Here is a 25,676-nt window from a genome sequence, read left to right as displayed (position 1 = left end):
AGAGTCACTACATCAGTACTGCAGTGCCTACACCAGAGAGCTCTCCCTTTAATTGCACAAGCACTCGCATTTTGGAGCACACAGCCTGCGACAAAGCCCTTTACAAATTACATTATTTAGACTACTTATGTGGGCGAATGACTGCTTAGAGTGGAGCGAAAAGAAAGACGAAAGAGGGCTTTAGCTGGGCTCTCAACTATAGCCAGGATGGAGACAGTAGGGCAAAGCAAAAACTGCCTTAAAGTAGACTAGTGATTAATGATTAACAACCACAGGGGCTGTCCAAGAAACCCCGAACCCGGGACAAGCAATCAATACATCTAACAAGAGGTTCAGGGAAAGAGAACAATAAAAACTATATAAACTCCCATAAATTCAAAAAGAAAAAAATCAAAAAGAGAGATAAAAAGTGGTTAAAGAAGCCCTTTAGAACAAAGTTACTGGTATCAAAATTCCATATTCATTTCATATTACATCAATAGTTCTAAAAAAAACACAGATATGCTCAAGACAAAAGTTCTGGTATACATAAAGGGAACATATATCACAGACCAGACAAGTGGCAAACAAAACGATTACATATTGGGATAAAGGAACAACATAAACATAAATATTGTGTCCTTAATTCAATTTGGGCCACAAAGTAGCGTCGACGGCGTTTCGACAGATATATTATTGTGCGGTCATCTTCAGGACTTGAAGTTTTTCTTGAGGAATATATATCTGTACAATAAGAGATTACAATTAATTACTTCCCTCATATGTACATTCATGTCATAAAAGGCTTCTTCAGAAAAAAGGCTTGTAAACACCATGTGAAAATAATAAAAACAAGCATTTACAATGCAACGGTTTCGCCTTTGACAAAGTTAGAGCTATTGGCATTGTAAATGACAAATTGTTTATTTATGTGTTTGTTTTGAAAACAGATAAATAAATGGCATTGTCATTTACAATGTCAATAGCTTAATCTTTCGCAAATGCGGCAGTATCTCAGACCATGCCCTGTTTCAGTTGTAGCCGACACTGCATCAAACAACGAATTTCACCACGGATCTCCTCCACTCTGTGCCCGGCAAAGCGCTTTAATTGCCAAGTCGGGCTGAGCGGATTCTGTGGCCGACTGAAGGATCCGAGTTTTCAAGCAGGGAGGGTTAGTGCACGAGGGGCAGAAGACTCATCGGATGAGGGACAGTGAAGAAGAAATCGTGGGTAAGTGATGGTACGTAAACAAACCACACGTGATTCGCAAGTGCGGAGGAGCAAGGTGAATGGGAGGGTACCCATTGATGCATAGGGAGGGCACCGTGAACCAGTGAAGATACGATAATGTAGGCGAGTGACAAGAGGCCACCACGGGTGAAAAGCTGTTGATGTGGAAGACGCCACAAGTAGAGAAGCGGAGACCAACAAGAGATTGGCAGGTGACGGCTCGGAGGCCAGTTCCGATTGGCTATCAGGTGCTTGAGGGGCACAACATCGATATGGGTGAGGGTTCAACCGTGGCTAGGAACAACTGCTCCGTCACTTTTCGTCCTGCTGTAACAGTTTGTGCTGCCCTATGCTATGCATGGAGACGAGTGGCGCATCTCTAAGTACACACCGCAGACTGAGAAGCAGCTGCAGAGGGAGATATATAGATTGTACACGCGGTCCGGTTGAGTCAGCGTGGGGAGTAGAGGGAGGCTGAAGTGGGGCTGTTTTCCTGCGCAGCCGGGTTAGGTGCTGTCAGATGGCGGGAGCTCTTCTTGTTCCACGCCCTCCAAGCCAGCCCTACAGCTGCAAACACCGCTATCCGAAAGCGACCAGTCTTTTAAAGGATCTAGGTTGCCGCGAGAACGGTGCCTTCTGTTTCCCACAACAGGAACTTACCCGCCATTTGAGCGCCTTGGTAGCAACTAAACCAGAGCCAGCAGGAAGAGCGAATCAGCCGCGCGCGCTCCGTTTCCGGACGCCACCTGACGTACTTCCGGCGGTGTTGGGAAAAACAAACGCCTCCTAAAGCTCAGCATCAGAATGAGAGTGCAGGAAAGAGGCGAGAGAGCCGACCCTGCTAGGCGCGATTGCACGTTTTGGAAAGAACACATGACTTTTGCGCGCTTTGGCATAGATCGTTTACAAAGCTTTCGGAAATGTTGTTCTCCCTTTGGTACTATACATTTGCAACCGCACGCAACTTTGGGGAAAACGAAGGCGAAAACTCGTCCGAAAGTATGCCAACAAGGAGTTAACCTCCGAATGTTTCCGAGGAGGCTGTGATGTAAGGTGCCGAGCGATGGGCCAATCCCAGCGCGGCCCTGAGGCGAGCCCCCCCGATGACGTCAGAGCTCCTTGACCAATCGGTGCGCGGCTCCCGCGTGCCAGCAGCCTATTAGAGCACGGCTCCTGCGTGCCAGCCACCAATAAGCTAGCTGCCCCTTCGGTTTGGTCTCCGTGGCTCTGGGGGCATTTTTGGTCGTTTAATAACATAACACGAACAAAAAATGAGTTCTAAACTCTTTTTTCAATATGCGCTATCGAAGCCTGCTTAAAAACAAGCACCTACGGGCACACGGGGAGGGGGGGCGGGTACGGACAGCGGGAAGGGGGGGGGACGGCGCATGGACAGCTGGAGGGGGGCGGGAAAGAAACGGACAGCGGGAGGGGGGGGCGGGAAAGGAACGCACTCACCTGGACTTCTTCCGGCGGCCGTGGTCGGCATAATGACGGACACAAACACCCAAAAAAAAAACGAAACTCCGCCCACCGCCCGATGACTACACAGAGGGAACGCCCAGGGAAAAAATCTCGGGAACGCCCCCGAATCTGGTCCGGCCTTGACGGACAGATCTCTGTTCCAATGGCTAGCCTCCATTTATGGAGCTAGCCAATGGAACAGAGGGCGTATTCCAAGAGTCCCTTACTGAAGACTAGAGATTTCTCTGGGGGCGGAGCTAACGCTCCGTGCCCCAGGCGAAACCTAAAAAGAAAAAATGAAGGAAACCAATACCAAACACCAAAGTGACTCAGAAGTCCACATACCAGGATAAATAAAGAAAGAAGGCAACATCACCTTGAGATTAAAATTAAGTGAGACCAATCTTTGTTTATGGTCGTCCGTAGGTACTTTTAGAAACAAAAAGAGCAAAGATTACAATTTGAACCCTTGCAATATGGAGACTCTAAATGGAACCTAGAGGAGATCCACTACCCACAGATAGCGGATAAGGACACCTTGCATCTAGCTTGCTTGTAAGTGTTTAAGGCAGTGGCTCCAATATTTTAACCAACTGCTCGCCTCACTATATGGCTATTGAGAAGGGGAGGTAAACAAAAAATTCATGTTGTCACTTAATGACTGAACCAAACCAATGGGTCAGTTAAGAGAAGGGATATCCACGCATTGCCCCAGAGAAAGTTAAAATCCATAGTACTGTCAGTAGTGAGACAAGTGGCTATTGTGGGCTTCTCACCAATATTAAATAAAAAAAAAAAAATTAGGTTCAATCATAGAAACCAACCCCAGAAAGGATTATAATCAACTCTTGGTGCTCCACTTGCTTGCACAACAAGTATGCATGCAATGAGGTCTAACAAATAGATAAACCTTAATGCAGAATTCAATAAAGTTTGCACATTCAGTCCAACTCCTCAAAACTAATCAGTGTTATATAACACACACAAAAATCGCATACGGATTCAAGATATGTATCTGGGTGTCAAAAAAACATTTGTTATGATATATCCGCTCGTTACTCATCATGTAATCAATGCTTAAAAACTAAGTCTGTCTCGCATATGCATGTTAGCACTCGGAGAGAGGGACGCTGTCAAAAATATGATACTGTGAAGATATTCAAGCTGCCATCAACATGCTAGATAGCGATAAAAATGTACAAGAATACAGCGATATAATTGTCAGCGTAAGTGAAAAGCACTCGAGAAAATAATTGCTGAGTATCGGTTTAACTGTCAGCATATTACCTGCATATTAAATGTTATATTGCACTCAGGCCATGTCGATGCCATAGGCTTAACTGCCAAATATCAAAGAGATGTGGTGGTCCAAGACTTACCGATCGTTAAAGTTCTCGGGAAAGAAAATCGTGCCGCGTCCAGCACGATTTTTTTTTCTGAAGAAGCATATTATGACATGAATGTACAAATGAGGGAAGGAATTAATTGTAATCTCTCATTGTACAGATATATATTGCTCAAGAAAAATTTCAAGTCCTGTAGATGACCGCACAATAATATATCGGTCGAAACGCCGTCGACGCTTCTTAGTGGCCCAAATTGAATTAAGGACACAATATTTATGTTAATGTTGTTCCTTTATCCCAATATGTAATGGTTTTATTTGCCACTTGTCTGGTCTGTGATACGTATTCCCTTTATGTATACCAGCACTTTTGTCTTGAGCATATCTGTGTGTGTTTTTTAGAACTATTGATGTATTATGAAATAAATATGGAATTTTGATACCAGTAACTCTGTTCTAAAGGGCTTCTTTAACCACTTTTTCATCTCTCTCTTTTTGATTTTTTTCTTCTTGAATTTATGGGAGTTTATATAGTTTTTATTGTTCTCTTTCCCTGAACCTCTTGTTAGATATATTGATTAAAGTAGAACAGTGGCAGTCTTTAGTAATGTGGAGCAAAGTACAAAATAATTGTATTTTTCTATTACTTGTTTAAATGAACTTTGGGGGCCCAGGAACGCTATTTTGTCTTAGATCAAAGATTAGGAGTTTAAAATCAAAAATCCGCCAAACGAAGGTGGGAATGGGTGGTAGATACAATGCTTGAAGAAAATGTCTTTGAAATATATTCTTCTAAGTAGGAAGAGGCAGCGAATGTCCCTACGTTGGCAGGAATCCGTGTCATATTTCCAAGGCTCGAGGGTGAACAGGCGGCAGCATTTTGTGGAGGTGCGGTAGTCTTGTAACCGTTTTATTGTATTGATTTATTTATTTCCACATTATAGAAGGGCAGCCATGAGTGAATAAGGCATTCTCCACCTTAACACGTTGAGATACTAAAGAAAAGGTAAAAGTTTCGGAAGAACTCAAAGATAAAAAAAAAAAGAAAACAAAAACAACAAGGCTAGATTCCAACCATTAGAATAGTTATAAAACGTAGCGATCTGGCATTAAGATTGGTTTAACTGTAAAGAATCAGAGCTCCCCACGAGCGAATAGCTTCGAATGCCGGGTTCAGGGGGGGCGGGGGTGTTAATGGGTCACCAATTCCTCCTCATCCTTGATTGGTAGAACATGCTGGAACATGTCTGTTTACATGTGAAGGGCAATCCTCTCCCTTACAAGAGCCAGAGAGGAGGGAAGTGGATACTGGATAGTAAAAGGGAGAGTGAGGAACTCGGAGGGGCTCCCGTGGCACTTGGGGGCTCTCGCAGTGATCCCCCCCCCCCCCCGGCCTTTTGTCTTTGAGCCAGCAGGGCTGCTCTTCATCTCAAAGCCACTCTGGCAATAATGCTCTTTTTAAACTACTTTTGGTGTCTGTTAAACCCGCTAAAAACAGGGCGCGACAGCACCTTCACCCACAGTCGAACGAAGACCAGAGCGGCCTCGGGTCCGAGACCTGGGTGGACAATAATCTAGTGGATCGGAAATGCCTATGGGAGACTTTGGAAAAATAAAACATCCTGAAAGGCCTGTTGGGCATAATTCAAGAGCTGCATAGAGGGAATTGGGCGCAGATAATCAAGGATATGGTAGGGTCCTTGGCGTTAAAAATAGCCATTGAAAATGGCCTTGGACAGGGATGTTTGCTGGCGCCCTTATTATTTACCATCTACTTAGCAAATTTACCCACAGCCTTAAAGGTGGGGAGAAGTGCTAGCCCGCAAATGAATGGTAGACATTTATCGTGCTTACTGTATGCAGATGACCTTGTGATTTTTGATCAAACCGAGTTAGGGCTTCAAAGAAAGCTAAATGCTTTTAATGAGTACTGTGCTTCAAAGCATTTAACAGTAAATCTCGATAAAACTAAAATATTATGCTTTGGGAAAAGAGACCCAAGTAGCAGATGGTTTATGGGTACATTAAAACTCGAAATTGTGACAGAATACAAGTACCTAGGGGTCTGGTTTGATAGTTCCTTATAGTGGCACACACAAATAGAAGCTCAGAAAGCTAAGGTCCTTACATCAGTATGTGGTCTGAAAAAATGTAACCGGTATTATGGGGAGATGTCCCGCAGACCATTAATAAAGGCCTATAGAACGATAATACCTCGCCAAGTCTTCTACGGTGCAGAAGTGCGTTACTTAAGTGGTAAACTTAGTTGTGAGTTTGAAGAAGGGAAGTCCCTAAAAACATTACTCGGAGGGGCTCCCGTAGCAGGTGTGGGATCTTGCAGTGACCCTCCTGGCCTTTTGTCTTGACCCAGCAGGGCTGCTCTTCATCTCAAAGCCACAACTTGTCACTACCAGGCTCTGCAATGATACAGGCCATTAGAGCATACAAGTTCAAACGCCACCGATAAGATTCTGGAAAAGTCAGGACCCAGGAGCTGTACAAAAGGTCTCCCAATGGTGTAGAAATGAAATCCAGTGGAGTAGCTTAAAATGGGCCAGGGAGACAAGAAGGAAACTGCACATGGAGAAGTGTGGCTCAATGGTTAGACCGGCAGACCCTCATGCAGAGATCTGGCCTCGGCGGGTCTTGGGCTCAATTTCCCCGGACCTGATAATTCTCGCCCCGGTGCCTATTCTAATCATGGGTCCCACTCTGCAACTCTGGGCAATAGCTTGCTTAATCTCCACAACGGCCCCAACAGCGCTGGGATGCCTGGCTTCACCTTGGGGGTGCCCAGGAGTGGGCACTTCACAGGGAAAGGCCAGGAAGGGTTTCACAGCGGTATGTGCACAGCGCCTGAGAGACCCCTTCGGGGGGGGATTCGGGCGCTATATAAATAGCACTACATTTACATTTACATGGTGTGTGAGAATTTGAATGTGAGTATTTGTCCCCACTCACTCCAGGTAGAAATTAATAAGAGTATACAGAGATCCCAAGGTCAGGTAGCTACTAGGAGCCTTGATGTTGAGTACCTGAGTAAGAAAAGAAAAGAAAAAGAAAATAAAAAATAAATCGGTACAATTTATGAGTAGAACTTGGTAGAATGATGCCTGGTACCCGTACCCCGACATGTTACCTAATTACGGTCTTAGGTGCAAAATTTTAAGGCTAATAATAGGAATCAACCCTTGGAGAATAAATGAAAAAATAAGAGTAGTAGCAACACACCCTGATGGCAATTGTGGATGTATACTAGAAACTAAGTGTGATATCCTGCATATATTGGTTGATTGTATGACAGTATTATCCCAGCGAAAGCTATTCCTGCGGCCTATGTTCTTAAAGTATGGTATTAAATCACGGGCCCAAGCTATAGAACTTCTTACCGATATGCCTAAGCTTGACATTGCTATTGGTAGATATATGAAGGCATAATGGATATATGGATAATGACCTTGCGAATTAAGATATGAATTGAACTAACTAATAGTGAAGTTAAAGTATGTATTTTACCTGTTTGGATGAATATACATGTTGAAATTATTTTACATTTTATTAGGAATGTACTGGTAATATCTATATTCTGAAATAACCCTACTATGGAATTTATTGTCATGTAATTGCGATGCTTTTTATATTATATATTAGGCACTGTTCAATGGAAATAACGATGGCATTATGATGATTTTAGACTATTTATGAACAAGTTTTTATATTTTTATTACTTTATGCTGATAAAAGACCTATGGTCTAAATAAACGTCACTTTTTGACTTGACTGGGTGGACAGTGGCCTCAACAGAGTTCAATAGATTTCAAAAGAGGAACGGTGGAGCTGGGTGGTAACACCTCCCTCTACCAATCTGGGAAGAAAGGCAGGACACGAAGTACATGTGTATGGTCATCGGGACGAGCAACTACTGCATTAGTAACGAGGACACAGGCGGAGCCTTCCGCTGGGCAGAAACAATCCCAAGGGTGCGGGTCATGCACAACTCGTGGAAGTATGGGGCCAATATACAACAGATAGTGACAACCAGGGAGGAGAAGGATCCGAATGACGGCCTGTAGCCTACTTGGGAATGATGGCCTGTAGGCCGACTTGGGAATGAGGACCTGCAGGCCGACTTGGGAATGATGGCCTGTAGGCCAACTTGGGAATGATGGCCTGTAGGCCGACTTGGGAATGATGGCCTGTAGGCCGACTAGGGAATGATGGCCTGTAGGCCGACTAGGGAATGATGGCCTGTAGGCCGACTTGGGAATGATGGCCTGTAGGCCGACTTGGGAATGATGGCCTGTAGGCCGACTTGGGAATGATGGCCTGTAGGCGACTTTGAAAAGATGGCCTGTAGCCTACTTGGGAATAAGGCCCTGTAGCCTACTTGGAAATGAGGGCCTGTATGCCTACTTGTGAATGAGGGCCTGTAGCCAATTTGTGAATGAGGGCCTGTAGGCCTACTTGTGAATACGGGCCTGTATGCCTATTTGGGAATGAGGATCTGTAGGCCTACTTGTATTCACTACTTGTGGCCTTTAGCCTACTTGTGAATGAGGTCCTATAGGCCTACTAGTGACTGAGGGCCTGTAGGCCTACTTGTGAATGTGGCCCTGTAGCCTACTTGGGAATGAGGGCCTGTATGGCTACTTGGGAATGAGGGTCTGTATGCCTACTTCTGAATAAGGGCCTGTAGGCCAGCTTGTGAATAAGGGGGTGTATGCCTACTTGGGAATGATGGCCTGTTGGCCTACTTGTGAACGAGGGCTTGTATGCCTACTTGTGAATGAGGGCCTCTAGGCCTACTGGGGAATGAGGGTCTGTAGGCCTACTTGTGAATGAAGGCCTGTAGCCTACTTGTGAATGAAGGCCTGTAGCCTGCTTGTAAATGAGGGCCTGTAGGCCTACTTGTGATGAATGGCCTGTAGACCTACTTGTGAATAGTGGCCTGTAGACCTACTTGTGAATAGTGGCCTGTAGACCTACTTGTGACTAGTGGCCTGTAGACCTACTTGTGAATAGTGGCCTGTAGACCTACTTGTGAAAAGTGGCCTGTAGGCCTTCTTGTGAATAAGGTCCTGTAGGCCTGCTTGTGAATAAGGTCCTGTAGGCCTGCTTGTGAATAAGGTCCTGTAGGCCTACTTGGGAATGAAGGCCTATGGGCCTACTTGGGAACGAGGGCCTGTATGCCTACTTGTGAATGAGAACCTGTAGCCTACTTGTGAATGAGGGCCTGCATGCCTTCTTGTGAATGAGGGCCTGTAGGCCTTCTTGTGAATGAGGGCCTGTAGGCCTTCTTGTGAATGAGGGCCTGTAGGCCTTCTTGTGAATGAGGGCCTGTAGGCCTACTTGTGAATGAGGGCCTGTAGGCCTACTTGTGAATGAGGGCCTGTAGGCCTACTTGTGAATGAGGGCCTGTAGGCCTACTTGTGAATGAGGGCCTGTAGGCCTTCTTGTGAATGAGGGCTTGTAGCCTTCTTGTGAATGAGGGCCGGTAGGCCTACTTGTGAATGAGGGCCGGTAGGCCTACTTGTGAATGATGGCCTGTAGGCCTTCTTGTGAATGATGGCCTGTAGGCCTTCTTGTGAACGAGGGCCTGTAGGCCTACTTCTGAATGAGGGCTTGTAGCCTTCTTGTGAATGAGGGCCGGTAGGCCTTCTTGTGAATGAGGGCTTGTAGCCTTCTTGTGAATGATGGCCTGTAGGCCTTCTTGTGAATGAGGGCCTGTAGGCCTGCTTGTGATTGAGGGCCTGTAGCCAACGTGAGGACCAAGGTCTACAAAAACCTTCGATGACAGCAGGCTAAATCATTCCGCTTAGGATCGATTCCCTACAAATGTGGCAATCCGGAGAAAGAAACATTTGGGAACGGTATTATCTATGATAGATTGAACTTAATCACGGAAATGTGTACAATGTGAATTTCCTTGTGTCTGGGCCTGTAGAAGTTCTGGGGTGTCTTCAATAGTTTGTGTTCGGTGTGTTCACATGGTAATGCGACAATTTAAACTTTTCCACCTTGTGGGCCAGTTTGATGATTACATCTCATTGGCTGATGCGCTAGCGGACTATGACCATTGTCCTCTTTCCTCCAATTAGCTTGCAGGGGTGTAAGGGGCACGTGATCGTTGTTGCACACACGTAGTTAAAGTTAGGTGGGAACCACACTCGACCTTTTGTAGTTTTCATAAGACAGAGTTACTGACATCCGTTCACGGTCAGTTTTCAGAAAGTACACAGGACAAGAGAAATCGGCGAATGGAAACCCCCGCCCGAGCACGGCCGTCACCCCCTCGGCCCTCGTCAGGCGCGCGCCACATGCCTCGAGTTAGTGCTGGAAAAAACATCTCTTTTCAAGGCGCACGCCACATGCCTCGGGTCACTGCCGGATATACACAGCACTTTTCACACAGCCACACAACATGAACTCTAGCAAAGCACGGGGCAGCGCTCTGTGGACAAGGCGCGGCCCTCCTCGTGCTGGGCGGTGAGTCACAGGGCGGGCGGGAGGGTCCGGGGGGATGACGGGAACCGGGGGTGACCTCAGCAAAGAGAGGGGGACCCTCCCACTCTGACCGCAGCCTCACTCACCTTCATACAGCTTCACTTTTTCCTCCAACAGCATCAACCCTTTTGCAAGAAGCTGGTTCTGAAAACAAACCGAAGGAAAACGGGTTACTAGGGCTAAGAGAACATTGGCGCTATAGTGAACGTTTCTAAGCGCTCTAGAGACTTGGAAGCATAGACTTTGAAACTATTTGGGATCAGGGTTTATGGGTTCTCCGGGATACCCCACCGTACATACTCTGAGGCACAGAGAAAACATGGTCTCAAGCTCTACCCTCGCATTTTTTATTTATTAATTCAGGGTGTTTTATAAAGCGTGACTACGACTCAAGGGTATCAGAGCGCTGCACATGTGATCGAAAAAGCATGAACCAAAACAGATGACTGAATCATGAAACAGATACACAAAAACATTGATCAAACGCTGTAGGCTCAAGTAGGACCTGGTGTGTTGGAATAGAGAGATTGTTACACGTCAGTCACTCATTTATAAGGCACTATGATAGATTCTACATGATGGTGTCATGAGTCTGCTGTGAGCCAGAGCCATTCCAGTTATGGGAGGGGTGGGGAGTACTGTCAGTGCTTAATTTGAACAAAAAAAGTACCAGGGCTCTCACCAGGAGCCTGGCCACTGCAGCTTGCAACTCACACTGCCATTGCCATGCTGCCAACGATAGTAACACAACTACTAACCGACAGTGTGACAATTCAGACTATACAAGGCCCCCGAACCGAGAAGAATGGCTTGGGCGGTAGGTACCAGCCCTGTTTAATGCATATTAGATTACAAGTTAATTGTTTTTGTGGTCATTTCTAAATTAGCGACACAACTTTGAGGCAGACTGTCAAGCTCCAGTGTTGTCAATTAAGTGCCAATGCCGAGCATCGGAAAGCACCGGCGCAAATTAAGCTCAGGCTTCTGTTCTCTATCGGTATTAATTTCATTGTGGCATCCACTGTATGAAGGGAACAAGATCACTAATACTTTATGAGAAGAATCTGTTAATTAGGATGTTTTTCACCTCTGTTTTGGAAATGTGGGTTAATGAGTTTGACCAAATCTTGGTTGGAAGGAACTCCAGATCCTTAGAGCCGATCCTGGAAAGGAGTGCGTGTACGTTTTTTAGGTCTCGCGACCTATCGATGCGCGCATGCGCATCGAGCGGAGCGAGAATTCAAGTGGCGAAAATCTTCATGAAACCACCAGCTTTTTGCTGGCGGTTTTCATGAAGTTCACGTGAACCACGTGTTCAAACATGAACGCGCATCAGCCTCCCTCCATTTGCCGCACAGCACATCAAAGGGCTTCGCCCAGCGTGCGCTCTGCGGCTTCTCGGCTTCTCCTCCCCTAATTACGCCGCACACAGCCTTCCTTGCATTTCTCCTCCCCCTCCCCAGCCAGCTTTCCCCAGGCCGTGTTCCCTCATCGCTCGCACCCCCTCCTCCTTCAGCTTGAGCTGCGTGAACACGAGGGGTACTATATTGTTTTGACCTCAGAATTACCATACTACTAGTGTGACTAGCTCAGTTTTTATTCAAGTACTGTAAAGTGTCTGTCTTCTGTGTTTTGTTTTTAATCGTAGTTACAGTATTGACAACAATTTTCTTGTGTCTAGATTTCACGAGGAATTTCATTCTGGGACAGAGTCCCATCCGGGTTTGAAACAATTTGCCTTCCTCATGGTTCTCGACAAACTACAGTGCTCCCAGGGGATCAGTAGCGAGTTCAAGCCCCTTTTACCTCAGAAAACGGCTGACGAAAGCCTGAACTACATTGCCCTTAAACTTGGACGTGGTGTCATAAACAACGAGCGCTCACAATTTTGCTCCAAGTCTCTTATATGTATACCATATATTATATATATATATATATATCTCTTATATAAATACCACATTGGCTCTGCATTGTTGCACCGACCGTCCCCTGGGTGTCTCTCTGTTTCTGATGGTCAGGCACGTGACCGCGTGAGAGCGCAGCAAGCTGCAAAGCGCCAAGAAGCCCGGTGAATGGCAGTGCGGTGCTTTCCAAATGCCACCTGACGTAACACTCACGGAACAGACATTAGACCAAGTGGACCGTCCAGGGGATGAAAAACAGCCTCCGAACAAGACACCATCAAGCAAAGAGGTTCCAGGTAGACAAAACACAACTTGCATCTAACAAAAGCACACATTGGAATGTAAAACATAACTAGACATAAGCAAACAGAGGGCATTATGACGTAAGAATCATGCCTAGATATTAACTAGCATTGACAAAGCCAATAGCTCTACCCGTTGGGACCTATTTTCTTTGCTAATTGTTTTAGCCATGCTGCGCAGCTAAAGCATTTAAAACAACAACAAAACTTCTGACTCGGACATCTGCGTCTCTTTGTGCGCACACAACGCATTCCAAGAACAATAGTTTACCACGGAACCAGAAGTTATGTTGTTTTCAAACAAGGGGAAGGTGCCCCTTGCCAAAGAGTTTGCCCAACTTAAGTCTGTCAGGGACAAGATGGACGATGGTGGTTGCGTCATCTTCTACACGACGAACACGCCCTGCAGCGGCCGCTGCTTTGGAGAAGGGCCATTTGACATTATCCTCCCCCTTAATGAAGCACCTTTTGACGATTGGAAAAATAAGGAAAACATAGATATGTATTTCGTTTACACAAATACCCACTTTCCACAGAGTCACTTGGAGAAACTGGACAAAGACAAAAGAGCCCTGGAATATGAGAACTTCAAGGCATGCACTAGAAACGGCTTTCAAAGGCTGAATGAAAACCAACCTGGAAAGGCTTACTTAATTTACCAGTGTGACAATAATAAATGCACAAGCTGTGACAAGAACAACGATTTTTGCCTTGCGTTCAAGCCTCTCTAGAAGAAGAAAGTAGTGGCATTTGAGTTCACTTCTGAGGGAATAGGGAAACAGGGCTAGATTTATGTAAAGGTCACGCAGCGCAGCGTGGCAAGCGAGGTTGCGGCACTACATTGTGTGAGGCTTTGTCCTCTTCCTATGTGTTCCGCAGAATGCAGCACACATAAAAAGAGGAAACAAGCATTGGCATTGCCAATAGGTCTCGCTTGTGGGACCTTATAAGTATTTAGTTTTGCAGCACAATATCCTTGTTGCATAATCGGATATTGTGCTGCAAAACTAAATACTTATAAGGTCCCACAAGCGAGACCTATTGGCAATGCCAATGCTTGTTTCCTTTCTAAATCTGATTGGAGGGGGAAGGAGTGGGAAGGGAGGAGGGGACGTAGTTCTAGCCTGAGAGAGTTTGCACTTCCAAGGGAGAGGCTGCCAGTCCGTTTTTTTTTGTTCAGTAAGTTTCTGCCACCACCGTTTCCCCCAGAAAGCAGGGCAGGGTAGCGGCCATACTTTCTGTGCACCGTTTCCAGCTTCACCCTCCCCTCGTGAGCCTTACTTCAGTTTTTGACGTGTATGAAGTGCATTCATTGTGTTTTTGCATCTGTTGTGGTGGACAGTCACAGTGGTGCCAGCGGCCTGAGGCACTTTCAGTTCAGTCCCTCCAGCTTGTCCTGGTCTCACCCCTCTGTCTGTGTTCTAGGACGTTGACACCGCGCTCACTTTGGCAGGTTTCATCGCGTGCACAAGTGCAGCCACTGCTGACGGTTTCCGTGCAGGGTTCCCAATGAGCCCTAAAGTTGCCACCCAGTGACGCCTTTATTAGTTTTACTGTACTTACGACGGGTTATGATCATTGCACATAAAAGACGTTGCGGTTACCTAGTAATCGACGTCAGAAGGGAGAAGTGCCAAGTCCGCCCCTTGTACGAAGTGCACTTAACCCGTAAGCCCCACCGAGAGGTCAGCGAGTGATGGATTCGTGCGGTGTGTCGCCTTCAGAGTTATCTAAACAGTTACTCATTTTCACCACCACTTCTAGGGGCGCCGCCATCCCTCAAGCAGCCGGCGCTGAGGGCCACGGCACCCCCACTTTACTGCCGAGCCGAGGGCCAGGAGGGGCACTTGTAGTGCCCGCCTGAGGGCCCGTAGCATCAGTACCACTACACTGCCTCTTCCGCCGGGAGGGCGTGCAAGCCACCGCTCCCCCCCCCGGCCCATCTGGGTTAGATGAATCCGGCTACTGTGGGTTCTTGTCCTGGCTCAGTGCCAGGCGTCGGCCCGCCTTCCAAGGAAGAAAAGAAACAAGGAGAGAAAACATGTACATGACACTCATCGCTGGCACGTGGGCTCGAAGAAAGGCTTCTATTCACACAAACGCGCGCTGCACCCCGCACTGGCACTGGGGTCACCGTTTATATTCAGACATGCAGAGCACACTCATCTCGGAGATGGGATGGGGGGCTCAAAAGACAGGTGTGTAGTCACACACATGCACGCTATGCTACTGTGGCACGGGGGCTCACAATCAAAGCTTTTATTCACAATCATACACACCACACTCCTCTCTGGCAGAGGGGGCTACAAAGAAAGGTTTTTATTCGCAAACATGCCCACGGTACTCCTCTGGCGCAAGTCGCTCACAAAGGTTATACTCACAAGCATGTATAAGACAATCCTCTCTAAGAACGGAGGGGGGGCTCACAAGAGAGGATTTTATTCACAAACATGCAGACTACACTTCTCTGGCACGGGGGCTCACAAAGGTTTTTTTTCACATACATGGACACCAGACTTCTCTGGCATGGGGTCACAATAAAGGGTTTTATTCACATACATGCACATTAGACTTCTCTGGCACGGGGGCACATAATAAAGGGTTTTATTCACATACATGCACACTACACTTCTCTGGCACGGGGGCTCACAATAAAGGGTTTTATTCACATACATGCACACTACACTTCTCTGGCACGGGGGCTCACAATAAAGGTTTTTATTCACAAACATGCACACTACACTTCTCTGGCACGGGGGCTCACAATAAAGGTTTTTATTCACATACATGCACATTAGACTTCTCTGGCACGGTGGCTCACAAAGGTTTTTATTCACATACATGCACACTACACTTCTCTGGCACGGGGGCTCACAATAAAGGTTTTTATTCACATACATGCACACTACACTTCTCTGGCACGGGGGCACATAATAAAGGGTTTTATTCACAAACATGCACACTACACTCTTCTCTGGCACGGGGGCTCACAATAAAGGTTTTTATTCACAAACATGCACACTACACTTCTCTGGCACAGGGGCACACAATAAAGGTTTTTATTCACATACATGCACACTACACTTCCCTGGCACGGGGGCTCACAATAAAGGTTTTTATTCACATACATGCACATTAGACTTCTCTGGCACGGGGGCTCACAATAAAGGTTTTTATTCACAAACATGCACACTACACTCTTCTCTGGCACGGGGGCTCACAATAAAGGTTTTTATTCACAAACATGCACACTACACTTCTCTCTGGCAGAGGGGGCTACAAAGAAAGGTTTTTATTCGCAAACATGCCCACGGTACTCCTCTGGCGCAAGTCGCTCACAAAGGTTATACTCACAAGCATGTATAAGACAATCCTCTCTAAGAACGGAGGGGGGGCTCACAAGAGAGGATTTTATTCACATACATGCACACCAGACTTCTCTGGCACGGGGTCACAATAAAGGGTTTTATTCACATACATGCACATTAGACTTCTCTGGCACGGGAGCACATAATAAAGGGTTTTATTCACATACATGCACACTACACTTCTCTGGCACGGGGGCTCACAATAAAGGGTTTTATTCACATACATGCACACTACACTTCTCTGGCACGGGGGCTCACAATAAAGGTTTTTATTCACAAACATGCACACTACACTTCTCTGGCACGGGGGCTCACAATAAAGGTTTTTATTCACATACATGCACATTAGACTTCTCTGGCACGGGGGCTCACAATAAAGGTTTTTATTCACAAACATGCACACTACACTCTTCTCTGGCACGGGGGCTCACAATAAAGGTTTTCATTCACAAACATGCACACTACACTTCTCTGGCACGGGGGCTCACAAAGGTTTTTTTTCACATACATGCACACCAGACTTCTCTGGCATGGGGTCACAATAAAGGGTTTTATTCACATACATGCACATTAGACTTCTCTGGCACGGGGGCACATAATAAAGGGTTTTATTCACATACATGCACACTACACTTCTCTGGCACGGGGGCTCACAATAAAGGGTTTTATTCACATACATGCACACTACACTTCTCTGGCACGGGGGCTCACAATAAAGGTTTTTATTCACAAACATGCACACTACACTTCTCTGGCACGGGGGCTCACAATAAAGGTTTTTATTCACATACATGCACATTAGACTTCTCTGGCACGGGGGCTCACAATAAAGGTTTTTATTCACAAACATGCACACTACACTTCTCTGGCACGGGGGCTCACAAAGGTTTTTATTCACATACATGCACACTACACTTCTCTGGCACGGGGGCTCACAATAAAGGTTTTTATTCACATACATGCACACTACACTTCTCTGGCACGGGGGCTCACAATAAAGGTTTTTATTCATATACATGCACACTACACTTCTCTGGCACGGGGGCACACAAAGGTTTTTATTCATATACATGCACACTACACTTCTCTGGCACAGGGGCTCACAATAAAGGTTTTTATTCACAAACATGCACACTACACTCTTCTCTGGCACGGGGGCTCACAATAAAGGTTTTTATTCACAAACATGCACACTACACTTCTCTGGCACGGGGGCTCACAATAAAGGTTTTTATTAACAAACATGCACACTACACTTCTCTGGCACGGGGGCTCACAATAAAGGTTTTTATTCACAAACATGCACACTACACTTCTCTGGCACGGGGGCTCACAATAAAGTATTTTATTCACAAACATGCACACTACACTTCTCTGGCACGGGGGCTCACAATAAAGGTTTTTATTCACAAACATGCACACTACACTTCTCTGGCACGGGGGCTCACAATAAAGTATTTTATTCACAAACATGCACACTACACTTCTCTGGCACGGGGGCTCACAATAAAGGTTTTTATTAACAAACATGCACACTACACTTCTCTGGCACGGGGGCTCACAATAAAGGTTTTTATTCACAAACATGCACACTACACTTCTCTGGCACGGGGGCTCACAATAAAGTATTTTATTCACAAACATGCACACTACACTTCTCTGGCACGGGGGCTCACAATAAAGTATTTTATACACAAACATGCACACTACACTTCTCTGGCACGGGGGCTCACAATAAAGTATTTTATTCACAAACATGTACACTACACTCCTCTGTGGAACAGAGCACACAAAGGTTTATACTCACCACAAAGAATCTAATATGGACAAGCGTAGGCTTATCACTAGTATGGGCCTTACGGGGTACACAAGAAAGTATTTTTATTCACAAACATGCACACTATACTCGACTCCACTCTGGCACGGGGGCTCACAATAAAGGTTTTGATTCACAGACATGCTACTCTGGCACTGGGGCACACACTAAAGGCCTTTAATCACAACCAAGCACACTCCGACACAGGTTTGTATTCACAAAGGAGATAGTGCAGACGCGGTCGCTTGGAGGCTGGCCCACCGCCCTCACCTGCTTGTTTGCATGGAGTTCTGATAAACTGTGGTGTATGATCGGAGGTCCCTGGCTGTACACCCAGCGGTAACATCCGTTTTAGCAAAGTGCATTTCTTGGAAGTGCCGTCCCCGCTAGAAGTGCCCTGCGCTGTGGTGAAGCCGCGAAAATTTCGAGATAGGCCGAGGCTTTCGCGAGCCAGGCTGGGCCAAAGCCGGCCACACGTCGGACTCGGGCAGTTTATGCCAATACATGCAATACGGCCCTGCATGCAGTTTTCATTAAAGCACCGAATCTCGTATGTACCTTTCACGTAGATGACAGCAGTTGGGTTGTAACTACTTCCAACAAACAAAACATTGGTCCAAAACTTTTTTAAACAGTACAACTGTAAAAATCTGTACGACATTTCTATCAAACAACGTTGAATACACTGGCTGGAAGGCACAAATAATGTGCAAAGATCATAATAAGCGAATGTATCGAGAGAGAAAACCCTGGGCGGTTTCTAAGCGCTGCGACGTGTTAGGCGGTCTAATTTAATGTGTCTGTGATAAAAACAATTCCGGACCCTGGCGTCGGGCCGGATCCTGAGAGTAGGGGACCCTGGGCAGACCCCAGGCACCTTCCATTTTAAAAGATAGCCCCCCAGAATTGTGTGAGGGCCTTGCACCTGGTCTTCTTGGCGCTGTAGTAAGATAGTTTGCAGTCAAGCACAGAATCGATAGGTTGTTCCTGTCACAGGGGGGCATCGGAATATACTCGAACAAAGGACAGGATGGAATGTTCGATTGTCCAAGGAACGCACGCCTTCCTCTGTGGAATTTGGCCCTTTGGGCCCTACACAAATGCCTCCCTTAAAGTGCCAGCAGCACTCCCTCTGTAGCTGGAACGTAACACCACGGTGCCAACGCCCTGTAAGAAACATAACACCCTGCTTATACTCTGCATTAGTGCTAAAGAGAAAAAACTTATTTTGGGCAAAGATTTTAGTTTTGTCAAGTTGTGTCTGTAAGAGGTTATGTACGAGCTGTAAGATGTAGGCGCCATGGACAGAGACCCCAGGCACCTTCCCCTGACACCTATATTAAAAGATCAGCCCCCTGAAGTAACTAAACTAACTACTTACAGAACACTCACTAGTAAGTCTTTATTACTACCCAAGGTATTGCGGTTATGGTTCAACTGCTTTTATTCATGCCCATGCTGCATATACCATGGCCTACTACCAATGGGCCGGCGTGGAACTTTACCGAAATAAAGACGTATGAAACTGTGGAACTATTCAGCTTACAAATACAACTTTAACCCAACTCAACCTTCCCACGACTAACAACGCCTAAACCAAAGGCCTCCCAATCATACAGTGATTAATTACAGGGGCAAATCCAATGTAATGACGCTCGAATGGCCGGATCAGGTGCCTTAGTGGACGAATGCATCCTTTGTCGGGGCTTGTGTTTGATCTCAAGATCATAGGTACAAATCCTGGCATTGTCACTCAGCCTTTCATCCTTCTAAGATCAATAAAATTACAAATACATGTTACGTTATTAGACTAGGGCACCATATAGCTCCTAGGTATCAAGGGAGGTGTCCAGGAGCTACGAAATCAGATTACCTGGGAAAATTCACCTGGTACGAGCCGCAGCACAATGAGGTATTTACAGAAAAGTAATTGACGCTTTTCACATGCCGGAATCTGTATGGAGGGGTTTTCAGCTCGTCTCTGATTCTTTCAGATTGTTTCACTCAGAGAGCGGGATCTCCTACATGGTTATGTCCCATAGCTATTACACCGAGTCTGTAATACAGGTGGAGTGCTCTCCCCCGATTATGCCAATGTTACTTGGTTACAGTGCTTAATTTGTAAAGAAAATAAAAAAACAAAAAGGGCCACTGCTCTCGTCAGCAGGCCACTGCAGCTTGTATCACACAATGACCCCCTCATGCTGCCAAATGATCGGAACAACGCAACTGCTAACCATCGCACTCCTGTAAGTGTGACAATTCGGACTATTTCAGGCCCCCCAAACTATAAAAAGGGCTTGCACGGCAGTTAATATTAATTTTGTATGTATTTTGAGTTAATAATTAACTGTTGCGGTGGCCATCTCTAAATTAGCCTTACAGCGCCACATTGTGGCAGACTATCACAAGTGCTAGAGTTGACAATTAAGTGCTGGTGCCGAGCACCATAAACCACGGGTAGAAATTAAGCACTACTTGGATCATCACCATCAACGCTATAGCAAGCGGTCCCCTATCAAAGATGTAGTGGAAATGGCCAAGGAGAATGCCCATCCCCAGAGAACCAGGCCTGGATCTATCTGCACTTGGACATCAAATGCTCTATTGACTTATTGAAAAAACTCTACCTCCCTTTACTGTAACACCGTGGACATTGCTAGGTATACAGAAATCTTGGCACAACATACTTTGCGGTTACATTTCTCATTCTTGACAATTTCTACTAACCGATTTAAAAACAATATAAATGTGTAAATTGTCAGACTCCACCTCCCCTGACTTAACCCCTCATGATTCCACCGACTTTTTTGCTTTCGGCCATTAATTCCTAATTTATGGGATCACAGAGTATTTTTCCCATTTCAAGAACGGTGGAGAGGGTCCCGCGGCACCACTGTCTGCAAAATGCTGGTTCCTTTAGACAAATATAAAGCAATATCAAAATACCTTCAGGGACTTTTCGTTGTAACCTTTTCACTTTGAAAGGAAGTTTGTGGTGAGAAAGGTGGACGCCATTTTGCTCATGTTTGACTACAGTACTGAAGCCACTGACTTGAAGAAGTAAATGTATTTATCCGAGGAAATCCGGGAGAGATATCCTGGTACTTTGAGAAGTGTAGATCAACTTGTCTTGGCAGTTAGGGGTGGGCGGGGATGGAATGAGTGGAGGCTGGGGAAGGGCGAGAGAATACTTGGACTGAGACCATCAGAAAATCCACTAACCTGCAAGCCGGCCACCAACTCCCGTTCCTCTTCGGTTGTCAACACACAGGAAGCACACCGGCTCCCCAGCCAATCACGGTGTCATCAGCATGACAACAGTGTAGTGATTGGTCTGAGTGCCGCGCTTTGGTGCTCAGACAGGGACTTTGAGCCTGGGCATGTCCTCCACCCAGGATGTGCAATACAGCCAGTGAAGAACATGCAAAATGTGCATGACTATTTGGCCGGCCCAAAACGGCCACCCAAACTATCATGCACAACTAAGGGTGTTCTCACCACTCCTTGGGCTAGTACCTTAGCCTCTGCTGGCCAGAAAGAACTGCTGGCCAGATGAACTCAAGCCAGATGGAGCCTGTTTTTGGGATGTCTGAGCCTTCCGCCACAAGCTACCTAACTGGTCAATCTTGGGAGTTCTGGGAAGAGCAGCCAGTGGTCTGGTGGAAGAAAGTTCAAAGCCACAGTCAGCATTCTATTTGGACATTTGGATGTAACATTTTTTCCGAAAAACAAGGTTTTGGAGAAAAATGTATAGTGAATTTCTGATGTACCTATATTGACATAGTAAGTCAGCCTTCTCCTGCACAAGAATGCACCAATACTATCCACAGATTATGAGGGGGAGAGAAATCTTACAGACCCAGAAGTCTCATCCAAGAAAACAAACTAACTATAGACACAGGAGACAGACTAGTGGTCCACGCGAAACAAGAGCTCATAATACATATGTGTAAAGGGTCAAGGGGAACGAACTGTTGCTGACATTCACCTGCCATCTGTTTGGCTCTAGTCACACTGGCGGTCTGTTCCACACATGTAAGCAAGCCTCTTTAGTGTGAACCTCCCCGTCCAGTCTTTCGTCTGTAGCTGGATTATGCCAGAGGTAGAGTCAGAGCCAGCTCACCACCGACTATAAAATAAGACCCCAGTAAATCTCCCTGCTCAGATGCCTTGTGTGCTCCTGTGCATGTCTGTAAGGTGAGCTGCAGAGCCATAGAGAGGTCCTCGTGTTAGACTCCTCTCTATCTCCTTGGGCGATCCTGAACAGGTATAGAGGCAGACTCTTAGTCTCAGAGTTTCTCAGACTCTCTTAGTGTCAGAGCTCATCAGACGCTAGAAACTCTGGAAAATGCAGAAAAACGTGTTTATGTTCATGACGTTGCTCATCGCCCATTAAACCACCAGAGTGAAGAATGCGCCGTCCACTCACACCCTTGTACAATGTACACATTTATATATACACATTGACAGGACAGCATTGGCTGGACTCCAGACTCCAGGGCCTCCAACATGGAGGTGAAGTTACACCAGCTTCACTGAACCAGATAAACTGGATGAATGATTGATTCTTGGTGGTCGGAACCAACCGGATGAGGTGTGCGAGGTACAGAAAAGTTCAGTACATGGCACATCTGACGATAAACTCTGACCAGCAGCAGGACAAAGATTGGAATAACTTTCTTAGAATAGATCAGCAGAATAACAGCTCTACTTACTTTGTAAGTAACAAGCATTGGCAAAACCAATAGGTGTGCCTGATGCTGTACAGCATGGTTAAATAAAAACAAAAATGCCTAGGACACTGTCAGACGTGTCATTTTGTAGGCATGCATACTGCGTAGCATATAAACTGACAAGCCCACTCATTTTATTTCTTAATCTGAGTTGGACTGGCAAATAAAAAGAAAAAAGATGTGGTATTTTTTCTATTAAGAGCAGATGGGGTAGCAACACACGGACGTGGAGATGAGGAGTAAGAGGGTGTGTGTGGGGCAACACAGAGGTAGGACGGAAGCAATGCGGGGGTGGGGACTGAACAGGCTTCAGGGCAGTGCGACCGGTGCAGCCGCACTGGGCACTGACCTTTAGAGGGGGCGCTGACCACGGGGAGGGGCACTGTGTTTAGCAATAACTAACAATTGGAGAGATGAAGAGCACTGTTGCTCGATGGTAGTTAGAGAATCAGAGGAGGCGGTCATGGGGTGGGGGGGCGCCAAAAATTATTTTTGCACCTGGAGCCACTAGCGCTAAAGCCGACCCTGGGTGGGGAGGAGAAACAAACCTTTTTTTAAAAAAAAGTAGGGTGCGGGGAAGCAACACAGACGTCTGAGTGGGGAGGAAAAGTAACACTCAGCAAAGACAGAGGTTGCAGGTTGGGGAAGCAACATTATGGGCGGGGGATAAACCAACTTGGAAGGTAGGGGGGGGGAGGAAAAACGGAGGGTGAGAGAGCACACAAAATGTAGTGGGTGGGAAGGGCGACAGTGAGCAACAGAGTGCAAAGGGAGAGAAATACATGGGGGCGACAACTGAAAAAACACATGCACTCTTGTGGAGTAATTAACAGAAAAGAAAAAGTAGTACTTGAAAAGCAGCAGTGGTAGCAGAGAAGCCCGCCACACAAAAGAGGTGGTAAAGATGCAATGCTCCATGGGAGGGACAAACACAAGATTGATAAGTTGGGACTCAACTCAAATAGAATGACCGGTTACTCACCGGTAATATTCATTACTCCGAGTCGTAGCCCTCCCCGTCCCAGTCCTAACTACATGAGCATAGCTCCTCCCACCAGAAACTCCCAAGCAACTTGAAACCCATCCCTTCCCTCCAGGCCACACCCATACCCTGAGGCATATAATCCAGTGACCTGCCAATCAACAACCTGTACCCAACAAGCACAAGAAGCCGAAACAGGGAGGGAGGGATGGGAACCTGGACTGGGACGGGGAGGGCTACGACTCGGAGTAATGAATATTACCGGTGAGTAACCGGTCAATACCTCCTCGTCAGCCCTCCCCGTCCCAGTCCTAACTACATGAGCAGATACCAAAGCAATAATCGGCTTCACTCAGTAGCAAAAAAAAAAAACAGACTTTATTAAAGCACAGAAAGTCACACCACCGGAGTAGAACGCAACACAGCGTCCCCAAACCCAGCAGAATCAGTCCCCCCAACCACCAAACGATAATGGGACATAAAGGTGTGCGGAGAACTCCAGGTAGCGGCCCTGCAGATTTCAGCCATGGAAGCCCCCTGAAAACAAGCCCAGGAAGCCGCCACCCCCCGAGTCGACCTCCCCTGAACAGACCCAGGAGCCAACACACCACAGGCCTCATATGCAGCACCCACAGCCCAACGCAGCCAACGACTGAGGGTAGCCCCAGAAGGCTTAAGACCCTGACCAGCCAGGCCAAAGGTCACAAAAAGGGATTCCACCTTACGAAACGGCCCAGTACGCAACAAATAGATCTTCAGAGCCCTCCGAACGTCCAAACAGTGCAGCCGCACCTCAACCTCTGAAAGAGGATCAGGACAAAAAACAGGCAAAACCAGATCCGCAGAGCAGTGAAAAGAGGAAGGGACCTTGGGAACAAAGGAAGGATCAGGCCGCAGTACCACCCGATCAGGAAAGAAACGTAAAAAAGGGGCCGAACAAAGCAAGGAGCCCAATTCCCCAATCCGCCTGGCCGACGTAATAGCCACCAGGAACAGCACCTTGATCGTCAGAAACCTCAAAGACACCTCCAGCAGAGGTTCAAAGGGAGCCCCCTGCAAAGCCCCCAAAACCAGAGGCAGATCCCAACTAGGAGCAAAGGACCGAATGACAGGCTTCTGAAGGAAGCAACTCCGCAACAAACGGGACACCAGGGGAACCACCGGGTCACAGACCGAACCCCGAAAGGCCCGAACAGCAGCCCACTGAGCCCTCAGGGAGGACACAGCCAGACCCAAGTCAAAGCCGTCCTTCAAAAAGTCCAAGACCAATACCGGATCCACTGCCAACGTAGACCACCCACGCGCCGTACACCAAGACTGAAAAGAAACCCAATGCCGGGCATTGGATTTGAGAGTCGAAGGGCGCCTGGACCTCTGAATAAATTCCGCCACAGAAGGAGAACACCCCAACGCCACAAGGTTCATCCACTCAACAGCCAACCCGCCAGCCTCAGGCGGACCAGACACTCCAGAGACAGAGGGGGAAACGACAAGGGACAAGGGACCACTGGCAACCTCCAGCAAGGACCCACTGCCAACTTCAATAACAGAGGGAACCAAGGCCGCCTGGACCAATCCGGAGCCACCAGGATCACCGAAGCCCGATCCAACTTGACCTTCAGCAGAACACGCGGCAGCAGGGCAATAGGGGGAAAGGCATACATCAGGCCCCCCTCCCACCGGAAGGACAGGGCAACCACCCTCCAAACCTCGGCAGAGCGAACCAGAGAACAAAACGTCTCCCTCAAGGCGTTCCCCGGGGCCGCAAACAGGTCCACCACTGGGACCCCGAACCGGGCCATCAGGCAGCGAAACACATCCTGAGACAGGCACATGTCCGACAGGGAAGGAAACACCCTGCTCAGGCGATCCGCCTCCGAGTTCAAAATCCCAGGCAGATGTAAAGCCCTCAGAGACAACAAGTGAGACTCCGCCCACAGGCCTATACTTTGAGCCAACAAATGGAGGGAAGCCACCCTCGCGCTCCCCTGGCGGTTGATATAACACACCACCACCGTGTTGTCGGACCGCACCATCACATCC

At 46.9% G+C, this 25,676-nt stretch overlaps 1 protein-coding gene across 2 annotated transcripts in view; it reads right to left on the bottom strand.

Moving 5' to 3' along the window:
- Positions 1-25,676, bottom strand: part of PRR5L (proline rich 5 like) — a 222,597-nt gene that overhangs the window by 92,308 nt on the left and 104,613 nt on the right. For both annotated transcript variants that reach the window (XM_078684331.1, XM_078684332.1), the window contains exon 5: positions 10,612-10,669. In XM_078684331.1, the coding sequence (XP_078540457.1) occupies positions 10,612-10,669 (58 nt within the window). The remainder of the gene's footprint in view (positions 1-10,611; positions 10,670-25,676) is intronic.

Source organism: Lissotriton helveticus, chromosome 3_2 (assembly GCF_964261635.1).
Source record: "Lissotriton helveticus chromosome 3_2, aLisHel1.1, whole genome shotgun sequence".
Taxonomy (NCBI): Eukaryota; Metazoa; Chordata; class Amphibia; order Caudata; family Salamandridae; genus Lissotriton; species Lissotriton helveticus.
This window is presented reverse-complemented; position numbering and strand designations above follow the sequence as displayed.